Source organism: Eublepharis macularius, chromosome 2 (assembly GCF_028583425.1).
Source record: "Eublepharis macularius isolate TG4126 chromosome 2, MPM_Emac_v1.0, whole genome shotgun sequence".
In the NCBI taxonomy this organism is placed as follows: Eukaryota; Metazoa; Chordata; class Lepidosauria; order Squamata; family Eublepharidae; genus Eublepharis; species Eublepharis macularius.
In genome coordinates, this window is record NC_072791.1 from 95,277,705 (window position 1) to 95,296,585 (window position 18,881).

At 47.8% G+C, this 18,881-nt stretch overlaps 1 protein-coding gene across 3 annotated transcripts in view; it reads left to right on the forward strand.

Moving 5' to 3' along the window:
* The window catches only part of SHANK2 (SH3 and multiple ankyrin repeat domains 2), an 829,172-nt gene that overhangs the window by 207,073 nt on the left and 603,218 nt on the right, over positions 1-18,881 (forward strand). For all 3 annotated transcript variants that reach the window (XM_054971067.1, XM_054971065.1, XM_054971068.1), the window contains one exon: positions 16,470-16,536. In XM_054971067.1, coding sequence (XP_054827042.1) covers positions 16,470-16,536 — 67 coding nt within the window. The remainder of the gene's footprint in view (positions 1-16,469; positions 16,537-18,881) is intronic.

Here is an 18,881-nt window from a genome sequence, read left to right on the forward strand (position 1 = left end):
AGCCTCCTTCCCAGGCCTCTTAAAGGCTCTTCCAGGGGTGGGTCCACTCCAGGCTCTGCATCCCAGTTCTCCCATTGGAGAGAATCTTCTGGGCTGCCAGGCAATTGGGCCAGTGAGACCTCTTGCTCCCACCCCCAGCCCTGAGCTCCTTGCAACCACTGTCTCTCACAAAGGTGGGGCTTCATGTTTCCCCTGGTAGTTGAAGCCAGAAAAGCTGACTCTGCCAGGGATGTGTTCTCCTGCTGTGTTGCCATGGCCTTTCTGGGCCCCAAGGTAGAGGCTGGAGCCTCTGCCTCCTGCTGCTGTGGGCTTGGATCCAGGCCAGACCTCAGCATCTCCACCTATGGCCCCACCTTCTCTCCCTTGGAAGGCAAGAGGGGTGCAGAGCTGCTGCCTTGCATCATTGCAGCTTCCAGTTTCGCCTCCAGTACCTCTCAAGGAGGCTGACAAACCAGACAAGGTAACTATCAAATGCTTCTTTTCTGTCAGTGCTCTTTTCCTACTTCAGTTCTGGAATCCCAGGCTGTAGCTTTTTCATTCTTCTTCCCTCTGTTCAGAGGTGATGTCACATTGTCACTGATGGCACCCTCCATATCCCTGTAGCATTCTCCCATAGGGTTGCCAGGTCCCCTTACCCTGCTGGCAGGAGGAGGGGACCTGGAGCTTACTTTCTTCTTTCTCCTAGAATGCTCCTCCTGCGTGCAGTCCCACACCAGCACGATGACGTCACTTCCGGGAAGTGCTTCACAGTGGGCCGATTTGGGCCTCAAATGGGCCCAAATTATGTCAGTGACTTTGTTGTGCCAGCCCTTGGAGGCCTGTTCCTCTCCTTCCCACCCACCCCCCTCCACTGGCCAGGTAGGCAGTGGTGGGGGCAAAAGGTGGAATGGGTTCCCTGGGGGATTCCCCCCTCACTGGGGGAATGGGATCCCTATTTCCCCCCTTTTGTTAACCTTCTAGAATGGACCTGGAATCTCCAGAAATCAGTAGCAATCTCAAGGAGACTACTGAAACCAGTCCTTCTAGAGAATTAAACAGCTAAGTTCCAGGAATTTCCAACATTACATTGAGGTGGGGGGAAAGTCTGTAGGCGTAGCTTCAGTCAGATAGCTACCCTATTTGTTAGTGGAAGAGTTCTTCCTTTTCCGGGGCAGGCTAAAGCAGGGCCTTTTGGGAAATGTAGGCTATCTATGTTATAACAGTGTCAGACTATGGAATCCCAGTTATCTAGAGTTCGTCTCCCCCCACTTCTGCAAGAAGCACAAGGTTTCTTGGTTCCAAAAGGTTTATTGGAAGATTAAGCTCAGGATACAGGTGTCCACAATCCAAGGGCTTGAGGCCCTTGGCTGAATGAAAGCTTTGTTGAGAATGACACATGAAATGAAAGTAACAACACTTCAAACACCCATTCACAGCCTCCCCCCTTAGTCCTGTCTGTGAAGGCATGGGAAGACAAGGACGTCAGGGTCATCGGCCGGAATGGGCTGATAAGAACTCTTCACTCCCATGGATATATGCGGCCTGGGCACCACCTGGGCCTAGAGGGAGGAAAACTACACAACTACAGATTATAGCATGTTAATATGGCGTAACTGTGGCTAGAGAACTGACAAGCAAACTGACACTCTGACATTCTGCCTCCCTTAAGACCCCTCCCCTCACCCTTCAGCCCCTGCTTTCTCAAGGTATTTTTTATGAAATTAAGCAATTAGTTTAGAGGCATTTACATGAGAAGCCTCCACCCACTCACGAAACCCCTCCTCAAAGTCCTTCCACCTTACCAGGTAAAAAGTCCTGTTGTGTCTGTGTTTGGAGTCCAAGATTTCTTCTGTCTCATAGTGGATCTGGCCGTCTATCACTGTTGGGTGGGGCACTGGCTTTTCAGGATGCCATTCATCTGGGGGAAGTGCTTTTTTGAGTAGGCTAATGTGAAAGGTAGGGTGGACCTGGCGCAAATTCTTTGGCAATTCCAGTTCTACTGTCACATTGTTGATTACTCTTTAATTGGGAAGGGCCCTAAATACTTTAACTCCAGTTTTTTACTGGATTGCTCTGTTCTGAAATTCTTAGTAGAAACATATACTTTATCTCTGGGGTGTAATTCCCAATGCGCCACACGATGGCGATCGGCATACTTTTTGTAGTCTGCTTTTGCTTTGGTCAAAGTTTTTTGAATTACAGTCCATTGCTCTGTGAAGGAGGTCCACCATTCTCCCAAGTCCCCAGAGTGCTTGGATTCTGGCTGTACTTTGAAGGGGAATGCCAAACCTTCATATCCATGCACAATTTTAAATGGGGTCTCTCCTGTCGAGCTGTGAACCGAGTTGTTATAGGCGTACTCGGCCAGATGAAAAATTTGAGTCTAATTGTCTTGTTGGAAATTGCTATAACATCTGAGGAATTGCTCTAACACTTGATTAGTTCTTTCCGATTGTCCGTCGCTCTTGGGATGGTAGGTGGAGCTTAATCCTTGTTCAATGCCCACCACTTGTAAAAGCTCCCACCAGAAGTTGGCAACAAATTGTGCTCCTCGATCCGATATCACCTTGGAAGGAAAAGAATGCAGCCTTACAATGTGTTTCATGAATAAGCTGGCAAGTTTCTTTGCTGACGGTACAGTGGTGCAGGGAATAAAGTGAGCTTGTTTTGAGAACAAATCCACCACTACTAAAATGCATGTGCTACCCTTAGAGGGGGGTAGCCTGGTGATAAAATCCATGGAAATGACTTCCCAAGGTCTAGAGGGGGTTTCCAGTGGTTGTAAAAGTCCCGGGGGCTTCCCCCTCCTAGGCTTCACCATTATACAAGTAGGGCAGGAAGCTACGTACTGGGACACGTCCTTCTTGATACTGGGCCACCAGAACTGTCTTTGTACTAAATTCAATGTTTTTAGGTATCCGAAGTGACTGGCGGTTCAGGCGTCGTGGCATTGTTGCAGCACCTCTCTTCTTAAGCTAGCTGGGATGTATAACTTGTCTCCCTTAACCCACTCTCCAGCTGCCGTTTGTGTCATTTTTCCTGTGGGCGCTCGCTCCCCCTCCTTTTCCACTTCGCTTTTCACTTTAGCTCCCCACCCCTCGAGACTATTTTGCTTTTTGGTTGCTTGGCTACGTGTAGTAACCACACCTCCCAATTGGCTGGGGGAAAACACCGTGTCAATAGTCTCCTCCCTCATGCTCTGATGTTGGGGCATGCGCGAGAGAGCATCCACCGGGAAGTTGGACTTGCCTGGTAAGAAGTTTAAAGTGAAATCAAACTTTGAAAAGAACTCTTTTATAATACATGTAATAATGCAGAATTACTTCCATCTCCTAAAACAGTTGGTTTTTCATGCAGTGGTAATATTAATGTGTGAGTGCACAAAGAAGATAGTGGAATAGATCAGGTTTCTATGAATTTAGAAGATGATGAGAGTTCTGCCTCCAATCAGAGGCCACATGAAATAGTACTACAGAGGGAATCACAACAGACCACACTTAGAATTAGTACTGTAATCCTGCAATGTTGCCACAGGTAATACAGCTGCTTAGAGATGTAGTTTTTCCAATGGGACAAGTTAAATTGAAGATACGGCTTTTCCCACAAATGTCATTTCTCAAAACTTCTGCTGAAGGGATTTTAGAAAATGGTCAGAAAAAGTGGGAAAGATGCTGGCTTATATATTTTAGAATTGCCAACAAGGTTTTTTGTTTCTCCTACAAAATATTCCCAAGAGTCAATTCTACCAGTTCCTTACTTGGGAATACTGAACTAGTGATTGGAAACACTTAAATGACATTCTGAAACAGTATGAAAACTCATCCAGCAATTTGACTGCATACTGCAAGTGGATGGAAACAGAATCCAGGCTTAGTTTAAACAAGTCCATTGATTCAGAGCACCAGCAGAAATTCAGTATTGGAGGTAAGTGCTTGAATTGTTAATGGCTGTTATGGTATTCTTGGCATCAAACTTCTTGGGATTCTGGGGATTGAAGAAGCTATTTACACACAGCAGTGAAATTTTCTGTGGCTCCTATAGCTGCTTGGCAAGTATGATGAGATAGTGGAAGATGAATATCTTCAAAGGAGAGTAATGACCACTGCTTTAAGAAAACAATTCAGAATGAATTGATTATCTTTAATCCCACAAAGTGTTAGAACACTATAGGTAACAGATTGTTGTTGTTGGTAGTAGTGGTGGACAGTACTCTCAATCATAACCAATTTATGGCAAACTATGCTGGGATTTTCAAAACAAGAGACGAACAGAAATGGCTTGCCATTTGCCTACCTCTGCATTGTAACCCTGGGCTTCTTTAGAGGTTTCCCATCCAAGGTCTCCCTTGGATGGGAGGTCTCCCTTGGCTGCTGCTGCCAAGGGAGCTGCTTCCATCAAGGGCTGGGCTTTCCATCTGCCTGGCCCCGCCCCTTGTTGCTCCAGCCTACAAAGACTGTTGTAGCCTGCACTGCTGCTGCTGCTGCTACCAAGGGAGCTGCTTCCATCAAGGGCTGGGCTTTCCATCTTCCCGGCCCCGCCCCTTGTTGCTCCAGCCTACAAAGGCTGTTGTAGCCTGCACTGCTGCTGCCGCTGCTGCCAAGGGAGCTGCTTCCATGAAGGGCTGGGCTTTCCATCTGCCTGGCCCCACCCCTTGTTGCTCCAGCCTACAAAGGTTGTTGTAGCCTGCACTGCTGCTGCTGCTGCTGCCAAGGGAGCTGCTTCCATCAAGGGCTGGGCTTTCCATCTGCCTGGCCCCTCCCCTTGTTGCTCCAGCCTACAAAGGTTGTTGTAGCCTGCACTGCTGCTGCTGCTGCCGCCAAGGAAGCTGCTTCCATCAAGTGCTGGGCTTTCCATCTGCCTGGCCCCGCCCCTTGCTGCTCCAGCCTACAAAGGATGTTGTAGCCTGCGCTGCTGCTGCTGCTGCCAAGGGAGCTGCTTCCATCAAGGGCTGGGCTTTCCATCTGCCCGGCCCCGCCCCTTGTTGCTCCAGCCTATAAGACTGCTGCTAGGGGACTGCTCGCCTTGTTACTGTTTATTGTTTTTATACTATGTGTGTTAGTTATTGTAGTCTATGTTGTTAATTTGGTAGGGTATTGAGGTTTTGTGTATGTTTGATAGCTTAGTCTGTGATAGTTGGTGGGCTGTTGATTTTGTGAGGGTGGTGGGTTAGCACCATGATCATTGGTGAGGAGGCCGGCTTGGGGTCGGGGATCCCAGTGATCCGGGGACGCGGGAGGTATGGTGGTGGGAGCAGATTATGGAAGGGAAGGGCACTGAGACATGGTAGGGCTTGGTGCCCTTCCAATCTGCATCCCATCCCAAGATATACCTGTTGTGGGGCTAGAATATTAAACCACTCTCCGACACTGGCACTGTGCAATGCCAGGTCCATAAATAATAAGACCAAAACGCTGCAAGATTATTTTGCAGCATTGAATGTGGACCTGGCTTGCGTGACCGAGACATGGGTGAGGGAGGGCGAGACGGTCGCTTTGAAAGAACTAGCCCCCCCAGGTTATACGGTCCTCTACCAGTCCCGGACAAGTGGTTGGGGGGAGGTGTGGCTTTGCTCATTCGGGAGTCTTTCTCCTTCAGACCACTCCCCACCCCAAAAATTACTGGCATTGATTGTGGTGGCCTAGCATTGGACACCGAGGAGAGGTTGGCAATATGCGTGGTGTACCGACCGCCTACTGCACCTGCATCTTCCCTGTCTGGTCTCTTGGAGGCAGTGGCCAGCTGGGCCTTGGAATTCCCGAAACTTTTGGTTCTCAGGGATTTCAACGTCCATGCTGATGACGATGCCTCCATGCAGGCCATTGACCTGGTGTCCTCCATGGCGGCCCTAGGACTCTCCCAGTTTGTTATGGCTCCCACGCATCAAGTAGGTCACACGCTGGATTTGATTTTTGGGGCAGGGATGATGGTGGTCCTGGATGCCTATGATGCAGTGCCATGGTCAGATCACTTTGTTCTGAAGGCTCGTCTGAGCATGCCGCTCCTTTCCTGGGTGGGCGGTGAGCGGATTTACGCTCGCCCGCGGAGGCTTATGGATCCAATTGGTTTCCAGGCGGCTCTGCGGGATCCGATGCCCCCTGGCAGTACGTTAGATGAGCTGGTGGATGATTAGCATGGCCGTCTTTCCGAAGCCATTGACGCTATTGCCCCCTGCCGTCCTCTCCGAGCCCGCAAACGGGTAGCTCCTTGGTTTACCAAGGAGCTTCGCCAGATGAAGTGGTCTCTGAGACGACTAGAGCGAGTGTGGAGGCGGGGGCGCGACGAAGAGACAAGAACATCTTATAGGACATTTATGAAAGCCTATGAGGTGGCAGTGAAAGCAGCAAAGAGGGATTTCTTTGCTGCTTCCATTGCGTCAGCTAGCTCACGCCCGGCTCAATTATTTCGAACAGTTCAGCCCTTGGTCTCCCTCTCTCAGGGAGACAACCAAATACTTAATTCAACTATTGGCTGCGAGGCTTTTGCAAGCTCTTTTGCGAGTAAAATCTTGTCCCTTCGCCGTGGCCTGCCACCCACTGTTGATACAGTAAGGGAACTGGAGACTCCTTGGCTGTCTTCTGGGTCCGTATTAGACCATATCAGGCTGCTCTCTCAGGACGATGTTGACAGGATCCTGCAGGGGATGAGGCCAACCACCTGTCCTCTGGACCCCTGCCCATCCTGGCTGGTGAAGGCCAGCTCGGAGGGGCTACGGGACCATTTGGAGGCCATTGTTAACATCTCCCTGAGCTCTGGGATTTTTCCAGGAGTGTTAAAGGAGGCGGTAGTGCGGCCCCTCCTGAAAAAAAACATCTTTGGACCCCACCAACCCATCCAGTTACCGCCCAGTGTCGAACCTCCCGTTCCTGGGCAAGGTGATTGAGCGGGTGGTGGTGGTACAACTGCAGGAATTCCTGAATGATGCTCTAGTCCTGGACCCATTCCAGTCTGGCTTCCGTCCTGGCCATGGGACGGAGACAGCCTTGGTTGCCCTCACAGACGACCTTCGCAGGCATCTGGATCGAGGCGGGTCAGCGCTGCTTGTGTTACTTGATCTCACAGCAGCGTTTGACACGGTTGACTATGATTTGTTGGCCAGCCGCCTTGCCGACGTGGGGATTAGGGGGACAGCCTTACAGTGGCTGGTCTCCTTTCTCCAGGGTCGGGGACAGAGGGTGGCGCTTGGGGGAGATCTATCGCCCCATCACCCTTTGGTGTGCGGGGTTCCCCAAGGGGCGATACTCTCCCCGATGTTATTTAACATCTATATGCGCCCCCTCACCCAATTGGTGTGGAGGTTTGGGCTGGGTTGTCATCAATACGCGGATGACACCCAACTTTTTCTGTTGATGGACAGAAAAACCAGACACGGCCCCAGACAATCTGGCCAGAGCTTTGGAGGCTGTGATGGCATGGTTGAAACAGAGCAGGCTGACACTGAACCCAGTGAAGATGGAGGTCCTGCAGCTGGGACGGGGGCTGCCAGATGTTGGGATCCAGCTCCCTGCCCTGGATGGGACACCACTGGCAACTTTGCCAGTGGTAAAGAGTCTGGGTGTGCTCCTGGATGCCTCCCTATCGATGGAGGCCCAGGTCACGGCGGTTGCCAAGTCTGCATTTTTCCATCTTCGTCAGATCAGGCAACTTGCCCCCTACCTGACGCCCCAGGACCTGGCTACAGTGATCCATGCAACGGTCACCTCCAGGCTAGATTACTGTAACTCACTCTACGCTGGGCTACCCCTGGGCCTGATCCGGAAACTACAACTGGTCCAGAATGCGGCGGCACGGGTCCTGACTGGTATACCTTACCAGTCACACATCACACCTGTCCTGCGCCAGCTGCACTGGCTTCCGGTTGAATTCCGAATCAGGTTCAAAGTGTTGGTTCTTACCTTTAAAGCCCTGAGCAGGTTGGGACCGGCATATCTTCGGGACCGCCTCTCCTTGTACATTCCCCGGAGATCACTTTGATCAGTGAATAAATATTTACTTGTGGTCCCCGGCCCTAAGGAAGCCTGCCTCGCTTCAACCAGGGCCAGGGTCTTTTCAGTCCTGGCCCCAGCCTGGTGGAACGCTCTGTCAATGGAAACCCGGGCCCAGCGGGACATATTATCATTCCGCCGGGCCTGTAAGACAGAGCTGTTCCACCAGGCGTTCGGTGATTGAAGGGGGTGGTGCCATGTCAGCCTCCCACCTTTGGGGTGGGGGAGGGTTCTCCCCACCACTGCACCTTGTTAGTTTGTTTTATTATTTGTATATTGATTTTAGTTTTTGTTTTTATCGATTTTAACTGTTCACCGCCCAGAGCCTCTGGGTATATAAATTGAAAAAATAAAAAAAATAAATTACTTACCAAAGCCAACCCTACTTAGCTTCCAACATCTGACAAGATTGTGCTTGCCTGGGTTATCTAGGTTGAACAAAGCTAAATATTACTCTGCCAAAGTAGATTGCACACCTGATGTAAGTCACTTTGTAAAGATGTCATCTACAATAAGATTGTGGATGAAGATGGAGGGAAAATCTGTGTAAAAGAACATTTCCTAGGATTTAAGGCAGTTTAGGAATCCACTAGTATAATCCTATGCAGAGTTACACCAGTGGGCTTAGATTGGAGTAACTGCTTAAGATTTCATTGCACGGGACAAGAACATATGGAACTCTTGATGAGAACACTGAAGGAAAACAAGATTAAGGATTGCCACTGCCAAGATTATGATAGTGCCACCAACATGAAGGGAGAAAAGGAGGGTGTCCCAGACAAGACTACTTACAAATGAACTGACAAGCTTCATTTGTACCCTGTGGCTGTCACTTTCAGTCTGTTACTTTAAGTTGCAACCTCATCATCAAAGGAATCTGTTTTTGGGGCCAACTCAAAGGCGGAGGGTGTTTGGGCAAGCTATCAAATACGCATAAAACATAGTGTGGAGAAAAGAGACCACAACTTCATTGGTTACAGTGATAGGAGCGTTGGCACAGTGTAGGGCGTGGATCCCTGCATTGGCTGACCCGCCTGTCAGCCAATGACCTTCATCCCTTCATCCCGCCTGCTGAAAGGGAAACTGTGGGATGACAGTTAGTGAAATCCACAATGGGCGGTGGCCTCTACATGTTTCCCCCCTCATCTGGAAGCACGCATGCTCTGGCAGCCCCGAGCTGGGCTTGCCACTGCCTATGCTTGGTCCAAGATAGGGATCCCCATCCATGGGGAAACTGTGCACACAGGCCCTGTTACCCCCCCCCTGCCCAATGCCAGAACTGCCACCAGAGCTCCAAAATAGTTCCCACCAAAGCTCCCAAAGCCGCAACCAACCCAGTAAGCTATCCTTGATGCCTTGCAGTCATATGTTCTGTTCCCAGCTGGACAGGTGCACCCCATCCAGCAGTACAGTGCCTCTAACTGGCATGAAATGTGATGAATCACCTGGCTTCCATCCCTGTCACTATCATGGTACACCCCACCCTCTTAGACAGGCGCCTGTGGGCCAAATTTACCTGTCATCCACCCGTGCCCTGTGCCACAAGCAGTGCTCCAGCAGATCTGATAAAGTGATTTGCATATTTGGATAGCAAATGTGAAGCATCTCCAGGTCCTTTAACATGACTTGCAGTAGATTCAGCCTGGTCCTCTTGGGCAAGTCTTTTTCACTGAGTTTCAGAACTACTGCATCTGGCATCCCCATCTGCCTGGTCAGCCATAGGAAATGAGGAAGCAGGGCGTTCCACATCATCCCCCTCGTACCGATCCACTTGATGGATATTACAAGTCCCAGGTCTGAGCGCCGACCAGATCTTCTTGCAGGCCGTCCAATGTGCAGTCCTGTGCTCCATGATCCAAAGCAGCCTGTGCCTGCCTGAGGAAACTAAAAAGAGTGGGAATTAATCACCAGGCCTAATGTATGACCTGACTGTGTTGGAGCGCCAGCAACCAATCCCTTTAACACAAGTGGTTGACGGGCTGATCTCAGAGGCAGTGGTGGCCACACAAATCCTAAATGAATGTGCCTTAAAATCTTTGTCTGGAAGCCCGTATGCTGATAGGGCCATGTGCAGTACACTGACAAACTGAAAGTGTGTAGGGGGGCACCATCCCTATGGAGGAAAAGAAGGCCGTGTCCCCGTGGGTGGACAGGGGAACAAAGGATGAAAAAAGGGGGGTGGGCGGACAGCCAGGTAGGCGGTGACTTTAAAGGGAATGGGCCTGTTTGAGCACTGCCCAGGGAAACCTGGGGCCCCCGCCCCCCGCTGGGAATGTCCAATAGACAATGTGAAGCCTATTCAATATCAAACAGAAGCAGTTATACTGCTCTGATGGAAATAGTAGAATTGTCTCAAGCAGATGCAGGTCTTCCCCATGAAGCACAATATCTAGTAGACTAATTGATGGATTTCAAGTTTCTGATATCCATCATAGTATGGTGTAATATTATGTTCCAAGTGAATATTGGAACATAATGCAATGCCTTACAATGGCTATTGTAACTGGAATCTCCCTTATGAAGAAATGTGCAGAGTTCATCACATTGTACAGGAAAAATTGTTATGCAGCAACAGTTACCACCACACAAGAGTCTACAGAAGCCCTTGAATAGGATGTGGCTTTCAAGGAGCCCCCACATAAAAGCCGTAAGAAGAGGCAGTTTAAATATGAGACTCATGATGAAGAGTGCAGTACTCCAGAAGAAATCTTCACATGGGAGTTCTACACTCTTTTAGATGTTGTTTGTTTTTCAACTGAAGAGCAACTTGAGCAGCTTGAATCTCATGTGAAAATCTGGGGATTCTTGTACAATCTTGAAAAGCAACCACAGGAAACACCACTCTCTGATTGTCAAAGATCCTTCAGTGATGGCGACCACTCCAGCATCAATGGTGCAGATCTTTGTTTGGAGCTGGACCATATCCAGCACATTCTACGTTCTGGAAAAGGCTTACCTAGAGATGTTCTGTAGTACATCGATGATACTGAAATGAGTGATGCCTTCCCAAATGTCTTGTCAGCACTACAAATTCTCCTGACACTTTCAGTGGCAGCTGCCAGTGGTGAACATAGATGCTCAAAGCTGAAGCTCATCAAAATGTATTTACAAGTATTTCTAACACTTGTTGATATGATCAGTAACTTACTTGTATGCAAGGTCATATTATTTATATGTAACTATATACAGCCTCAAAGTCATCAGATTGGCTCCAAAGTTTGATTTTGTTAATAGAAGACAATTCTGTTAGCAGAATGTAAAATTACTATTTTGTGGTGTCTGTGTATCCCATTAATGGTCTTTGTGCCTACGCAGAGCTATGATTTGGAAACTTCTGCAGTTGCATGAAAACCTCTTCCCCTTAGAGATGTAGATTGGATTGCTCAGAGGGAAGAAGTTGTGCATTGCTGGTCAGTTTGATTGGGAATATGTCGATAAGAACTCTTTCTGTCAGAGCTTTTTTTCTCTTTGTATTGGGGGTATATGTAGTTTATCAGTTAGATAGCTGTATATAGTATCAATACTTATATATAGTGTGCACAGAGAAAATTCCACTCTTCAGACAGTCATGACTGATGCCTCCCCTGTTTGGGAAAACAATACCACATTGATTCCTGTGTGCACTGTGAAAAGCAGGCTCACAGAAATAGAACTTCTTGCTATCTTCTTGGGAGAAGGCCCTCATGATTTTTGAAGGCACTGCAGACCCTTCTACCTCATTGAGGCTGCTCTTTTTGTAGCATCTGCTGTAACAATCATTCAGATCATTCAGTGAAGGGGACTGCTTCTAGACCATCCCCCTAGATCATCGACTCAATTTCACATGCTCCTCACAAGGCATCAAAGTGCAGGGTCTGAATTTAGTTTCTCAATAAACAAGAAATCAAAAGCTTCATCAATAGTCTTCCTCAGTCCCAACTGCAGCACAAACCTCGTTGAGGCTCCTACATACATCTCCCAAACTCCAGCCATGGTTCCATCATTGACATTACCAATATTGGAGCAGATATGGCACTGTCTATTATGATTCCTCCTCAATGTAATACAAGACTGTCTCCAATCCCCATCTTGTTAGTTTCTGAAGGCCAAATTGAAGACAGGCAAGCTACTCCTGCTTGACCTTTACAATCTTCTCATATACTTCAAAATCAATAGCCTTCATCATCAGCACCAACAGTTTTTGAAGGCTTCTTCTCCAGGAGGGGAAGGGGAAGTATGTTGAAGGCTTAGCTGATCAGAAGGAAGTGCTGAAGACCTGCTGCAAGACGTGTTGTTGCACTGTTTGCAACCAGTGTTCACAATACTATTAAGTTAAACATTTATGTGAATGGAAAGTTGCCTAGGAAGTCCAACATGACTACATTTGATTTCAGGAGATGAAACTTCTCAAAAATCAGGGGATTAATTAAAAGGAAGGGAGGGTGAAAAGAATCACATTCCTTCAGGATATTTGGAAATTATATACAATGCACAGTAATAGAAGTTCATGTAGAATGTATGCAGAAGATTAAGAAAGATACCACCAAATTAAAGACACTAGTGAACAAGCAATGTCCAGAAAGCGATAAAATGCAAGAAGCCTTTTAAAAGTGGCCATCTTGCCCTAATTAAGAAGCAGCATGTGGGAACTGGAAAAGAAGCCTGTATCACATCAGTGCACAAGCAACTGTCTTCCTTCCTCCAAACCTTCTTGAAGAAGAAAACACTTTTCCTATAGCCACATCTATAAGCATTGACACTGAAGTCACTGCCACAGTTATCCATGCTGCTTCTCCTTCAAGACTGACTACCAGGATGCAGCTGAAAATGGGCACACACTGCTGCAAAGAAGCAGACTTGAAATCAATCAGACATTTATGTTCTTGAAGAAACAAGTGGTTCATGGTTTTCTGCATGAGTGTGAGGCCCTGCCCTGGCCCTGCCTTAGCGGGTTCAGCTACAACCTTGTTGACCTGGTAAGTACCAGCTGGGTGACTCTGGTCTTAGAACAAGAGCATGGGGTGGGCTAACACTGCCCAGGTGTCCCTCACTACTCTCTTGCCTGTGCTCTGAATTCACTCTGTACTGCTCTCCTCCAAACTCCTTCACCTCTATTTGTGGGTGGACTTCCCTTTTATCCCTTCACCATTCCCAGGCTCCACCTCCTAATCCTGCCCCCAGCAACCTAGCTGCTGCCCTGGCTGTCTTAGGTAGCTACACCTGTGGCCATTCTTCTATCCGCTCTCCTGACTATCTCCAATCTCCTCTAGTTTGCCTGCTGGTTTGCTCAGCTGTTGCCCTTCCTCTGCCAGCCTCTGGGTTGGGGTGTGGCCTGGTGCCATCGTTGCTGCCATCAGTCTGTTGCTTGGGGTGGCCATCTGTCTCTTCCTTCTGTTCCCTATCCCTTTTGCTGGGCTATTGAGCTTCTCATGGGCTGAGGTAAGGGGCTTCTCTGGAGTCTTGGCTGGCAAGATGGTGGTAGCTAGGACCCAGGAGCTGCCTCCTGCCCTGCCTCCTGCTACTGAGGCCTGGCCTGAGCTTCCTGCACCTGGGGCTTCCTCAGCATACCTGGCCCCTGTTAGTGCCTTCGCTGCCTGGTTCCTCATTGCTGGGAGAGTGCTAAAGGTGGCAGAGATGGATAGTGGGTTTATAAGCCTTGTTTTTGGGGTGTGCAGCTTTGGGAGGGTTCCCAAGTCTGGCCTGAGCACTGGACAATGAGAGTATGCAGTCATACCCTTTCATGGCTGAGCCTGCATTCCAACATCTCTCCACTTATGTAGTACCACATAAAAGATGCCGGGCCATAGCTGCTCCCCCAGCATCCAGCTGATCATCCAATCTGTTTGTTTCAGCACCACAAGACTCAAACAGCTGCCAAACAGGTTTGCATTCTTCCCCCCTCACCAAACAAATGCCACTAAAGGCTACTTAGGTGAACATGGAATGGTAGGAGTTTTTTAAATACCGTGTTTATGATTTATATCATTTTTGACAGTCTATTTAAACAATTTTCTGCCTCCTGGAGCAATGGTGCAGCAAGGAGGGGAGAAATAGAGCTCAGTTAGGCTGTATGAGGATGTAAATATATGAAAAACTGATTTTGCTGTACTGAATGTTAAGAAGGAGCACAGAAGAGCTAGCTGCCAAATAGCAACAAACAGGTCAAACAATCCATTGAACAATATCTATTTGCAACTCATGAACAGGACATGAGCCAAACCAACAGGTGTTCAAGCATTCCCCAATAGGGCTTACATCTCATCCCTGGGTAGTGGCATCTCCTTCAAGACAGGATAAGAACATAAGAACATAAGCAAAGCCATGTTGGATCAGGCCAGTGGCCCATCCAGTCCAACATTCTGTCACACACAGTGGCTAGAAATCCAGTACCATCTAAAGGACTGTCAGTGAGGCCAGGACACCAGAAGCCCTCCCACTGCCTTCCTTCCAGCACCAAGACAACAGAGCACCACCTCCCCACAAAGAGAATACCATCTATCTCCTGTGGCTAATAGCCACTAATGGACCTCTGCTCCATATATTTGTCCAGTCCCCTCTTAAAGCTGGCAATGCTTGTAGCTGCCACCACCTCCTGTGGCAACGAATTCCATGTGTTTATCACCCTTTGTGTAAAGTAGTATTTTCTTCTATCTGTTCTAACCCGACTGCTCAATAATTTCATAGAGTGAAATTATCAGCATCCTGAATCCTTTATGTATTTATTTACTTCATTTATAACCCACCTTTCTCACCAATAGGTTCTCAAAGAGGCTTACATTGTTCTCCTCTCTTCCATTTTATTCTCACAACAGCCTGAGAAGTTGGTTGGATTGAAAGTGTCTGACTGACCCCAAATCATCCAGCAGACTACCACGGCAGAGTGAGATTTGAACTAGGTTACCACAAATCCTAGTCTAACACTCTAAGCACTGCACCACACTGGCTCTCCTTTCAAAGTTCCCACAGAGTGATTCTACGCCATATGCTGCAATTTGTTATCAGTGAGGTCTGAGGCTGAAGCTGTATGAGGCTACGGAGAGCTGAATAGAATAGTCTAAATTTGGGAGTGAAGACAGGTTCCTTGAAGTTAGATTGGGTAATGTATCAGCAGGATCTCAGGCCAGAAATCAGGATCCATGGAGGGCAATATGAGGTGGAGAAACAGCATCATCAGGGAAAGGGAAGAAATAAGAATTCATCAGTCACTCCAATGTACAAGCAAGGGGCAATGTGAAATACAGTTAGGGGTCAGGTACCAAGGTATAGCAGTCTTTACAATACCAACAAGATTTTCAGGCTGAATGGCCCAGTTTGAAGGGAACAGATTTATACCTTCATGTAGTTCTCCTTGGCATCTCCAATGCATTTTTAATTCCTTTGCTGACCATCAGGAGGGTGGTGATGTCAGGCAGAAAAGATCAAGCCCTTTCATGTGCAGGACACTCTAATAATGGACTGAGCAAGGCCTTGGAGTCTTCAGCTCTGGGCTCTAGATTTCAGTCTTGTTGTACCAGACAGTAGATTTGCTACCACGTAAGGGATGTAAGTATTTTATAACTGTTTTTACAATGTGGAACACAGTCACTGACTGATTCAGCAGTTTTCCCAATGGATGTCTGTAGGAAACTAGTAGTGAAATTTTGTTGTTTTAGATTCAAGCTAGGACTGAAAGCTGTACAACTAGTTCCTTGCAGCCTAGAGGTCTTTGGACTTTGGTTTCTTGAGCAGCTGCCTTCAATGCCATAGAGAGAATATTTGTTTTCTTCTTGTTAGCTGCCCTAAATTTTAGAGAATGGTGGGATAAAAATGCTTGAAATAATGTAATTAAAATTGTGACTTTCCAAAGCAGTTTGTAGTATTGTTTGGATATGTATATGGTATTTTTCAAGACTTTGATATGCATAAAGCAGCTTTGTTGAACCCAACCCAACCCGTTTTTACTTAAGAGAAATATAATTCTAAGGAGATCAGTATTGTCTTTTGCCTTGATCAATCCTCCCTTTTTCTGCTAAGACATGTATACATCAAAATTTGGAGCAGGTTTTTTTAAACACAAAAATACAGAGTTCAGACTGAAGTACATTTTAAAACTTTTTGCAGCTTCTTCATAAAATTCCTCCAGCATGCCTTCCATGTTTGTGGGTTATGATGTATTATTTGCTAGCATATTGATTAAAATGGTTGCATATTATCAGAAGAATACTTTAATATTTGGAGTTGATACTAGACATTTTTTTCTGATCATTCTGTGGCCGACAGAGAGAAATTATTTCCATGAATTGTGTCTGGACTAAATGAGCCCTATATTGCAAGTGTTTATGATAATGCAAATCAGCTATTTTACGGACAGCTTGAAGAGGAGATAGTGAAAGAAACAAGCTCGCACATGATAACTCAGGGATATAATATTGAAAAAATATCTAATTGATGTCCTCCCATATATGTTTCAAGTAATTGAAGTACATATACCTGCAGGATATGCCACTTAGTACTGAAATAGTAAACATATACTATTCTTTGATCTTTCAGGTGGCAATAATTGCCGGAAATTTTGAACTTGCCGAATATATCAAGAATCACAAGGAAACAGATATTGGTAAGTAAGCTATATAAAAAGGTTAAGGTAAAGTGCAAGCACCGAGTCATTACTGACCCATGGGGGGATGTTACATCACAGCATTTTCTTGGCAGACTTTTTGTTTTGGAATGGTTTGCCATTGCCTCCCCCAGTCATCTACACTTTACCCCCAGGAAACTGGGTACTCATTTTACCGACCTTGAAAGGATGGAAGGCTGAGTCAACCTTGAGCTGGCTATGTGAACCCGGCTTCCTCCAGGATCAAACTCAGGTTGTGAGCAGAGCTTGGGCTGCAGTACTACAGTTTACCACTCTGCGCCATGGAACTCTTAAGATATATAAACCAGCATATAAACTTAGACTTTCATTCTATATGAAACAAGTGTGTCTACATTCTTATTAAGAATGCACTTGGTCCCACGGCAACAATGGATTAAGGGCGGCTCGCATTCTAAACTCTTCGTCGTATTGCAGCCAAGCTGCACCGGTGAAGTCAGTATACCCCCTGTATATGATGTCCATATACTGAAATAGGGGAGCCACCCTCCAAAGCTGGACCCTCGCAATGACTCCCACATAAATGAGAAATCCTGGAAGCCAATTGGCCCAGGTCCTGTCAATTTTTCGGTGCTTAAGGCGCTCCTTATCCCTTTCATCCAGCTCTTCTTTATCCTTCTTCTCCAGGTCCCTGAAGAGAAGGGTAAAGATATCCACATACTCACCCCGCAAAAATTTTTCCCTTGTAGTGGGGGTAAGATGGTTTCCTAAAGGCATGGCCATATCACCAAAGGGCAATGCCCTGAAAGGCACCATCCGGTAATTAACCCAGGGGATCCCCTGATAGGAACCCCAAGGCACAACCAGCCCCATACCACAATGTGTTTGGGGAGCAGTAAATTGCCCAGAAAATGCAGGCTGGCCCCATTGTTACCAGCTAGTTGTTACACCAGTGGCCTGGCCAGATACCTGTGATCCCGGCTGAGCATAGGTGGGTTGTGCTGTGCCCAATGATGCAGGGGCAGAGGCCTGACCTCCTGCCCCCAAGGCCATGCATACCCCTGTAGGGGCCTAGATGACTTACCGTCCGCCTCTGGGGGTTGAACCACCAAAGCCACCAGCCCAGTCTCTGCTGTGCAGCTAACCTCCTCCGCTGGGGCTTCTGGGTCCTCAGGAACACCTTCTGTAGCTTGCACATTAGCTGCAGCCCCTTCTGGCACCCTCAACACACTGCCTTGGCTAGATGTTCCTTCCAACACCATCAAACGAGATAAAATATCAGTTAGAGAAGCTTTGGAAACAGCCAGAACAGGTCTTTTGGCCTTTGCACCCCCTATGGGGGCCGGCAAACCACAAGCTTGCTCGAGTGCCACCAACTGCACTAAAATTTCCTGCCTGGTTGGACCCTCATTGTTCTCCTCCTCCGAGGACAATGCCACAATAGGCCTCTTAGTGGGGCACCTAGCAGGCTGCTTGCCCCTTTTTTTGGCGGCATGATTCCAACTCCCAAATTAATAACACCACAAATCAAAACTAAATGGTGTAAAGGAGATAAGGTAGGCAAATTCAGTGCAGACGAAAAATAAAATGGCCACCGTCACTAATTATACAAAGTGGCCACCAAGAGTAACCAAACCACCTAGGCCCAGCACAGGGAGGCCCACAGGGAAGGGAGCCAGGGAACTAGGATGCTAACAGTCTCTATGGGCAAGTAATCCTGTAAACTAACCAGAGGTGGGGGGTGGGTTATAAAACACCCACCAACTGCCCTGAATATGCCCTAATCACCAATGCCGATAGGCCTACCACCGCAACGGGGGAGCACCCTGTGCCATGACCCCCGCTGGGCCTAATGCCACGGCAACAATTAACCAGGCCCAGGGCAAGCGGCACGGCCAAGGATTAAGGGGCCAAACTGAGGGAACACTAAGATGCCCTGTAAAGATGCCTTCAAGGAGCGCTCAATAACGCCGTGGCCGCAGACTGCACAAGCCACTGTTTCTGAGTTGCGGCGCACAACCAGCACGGCCTGACTTGGCCAGACAAACCCTCCATCGACCAAACATGGCGCTCTAAGAAAACCACACCAAACAGCCACATGCAAACCGCGCCCGGCTGAAGGAACAGGCAACAGGCACTCTGTCAACCAAGCTCCTCCACCGAGTGAAGGCACCCCACACCGCGGAGGCCCACAAGCACAGCGTTTCCACACGCTGCGCTGATGTTAGCCTCCGTGGTCAGCAGTGCCCGCCGACCAGCCTCGTTGCTTCACCTTCAGGAGCGAAGCTCCTCAACGCAGCTTCGTTTGCCTCCGGCAGCAGTTATCCCCTGGCTGGCTGAACCTCACCTTGTCCCCACCCCTTGTG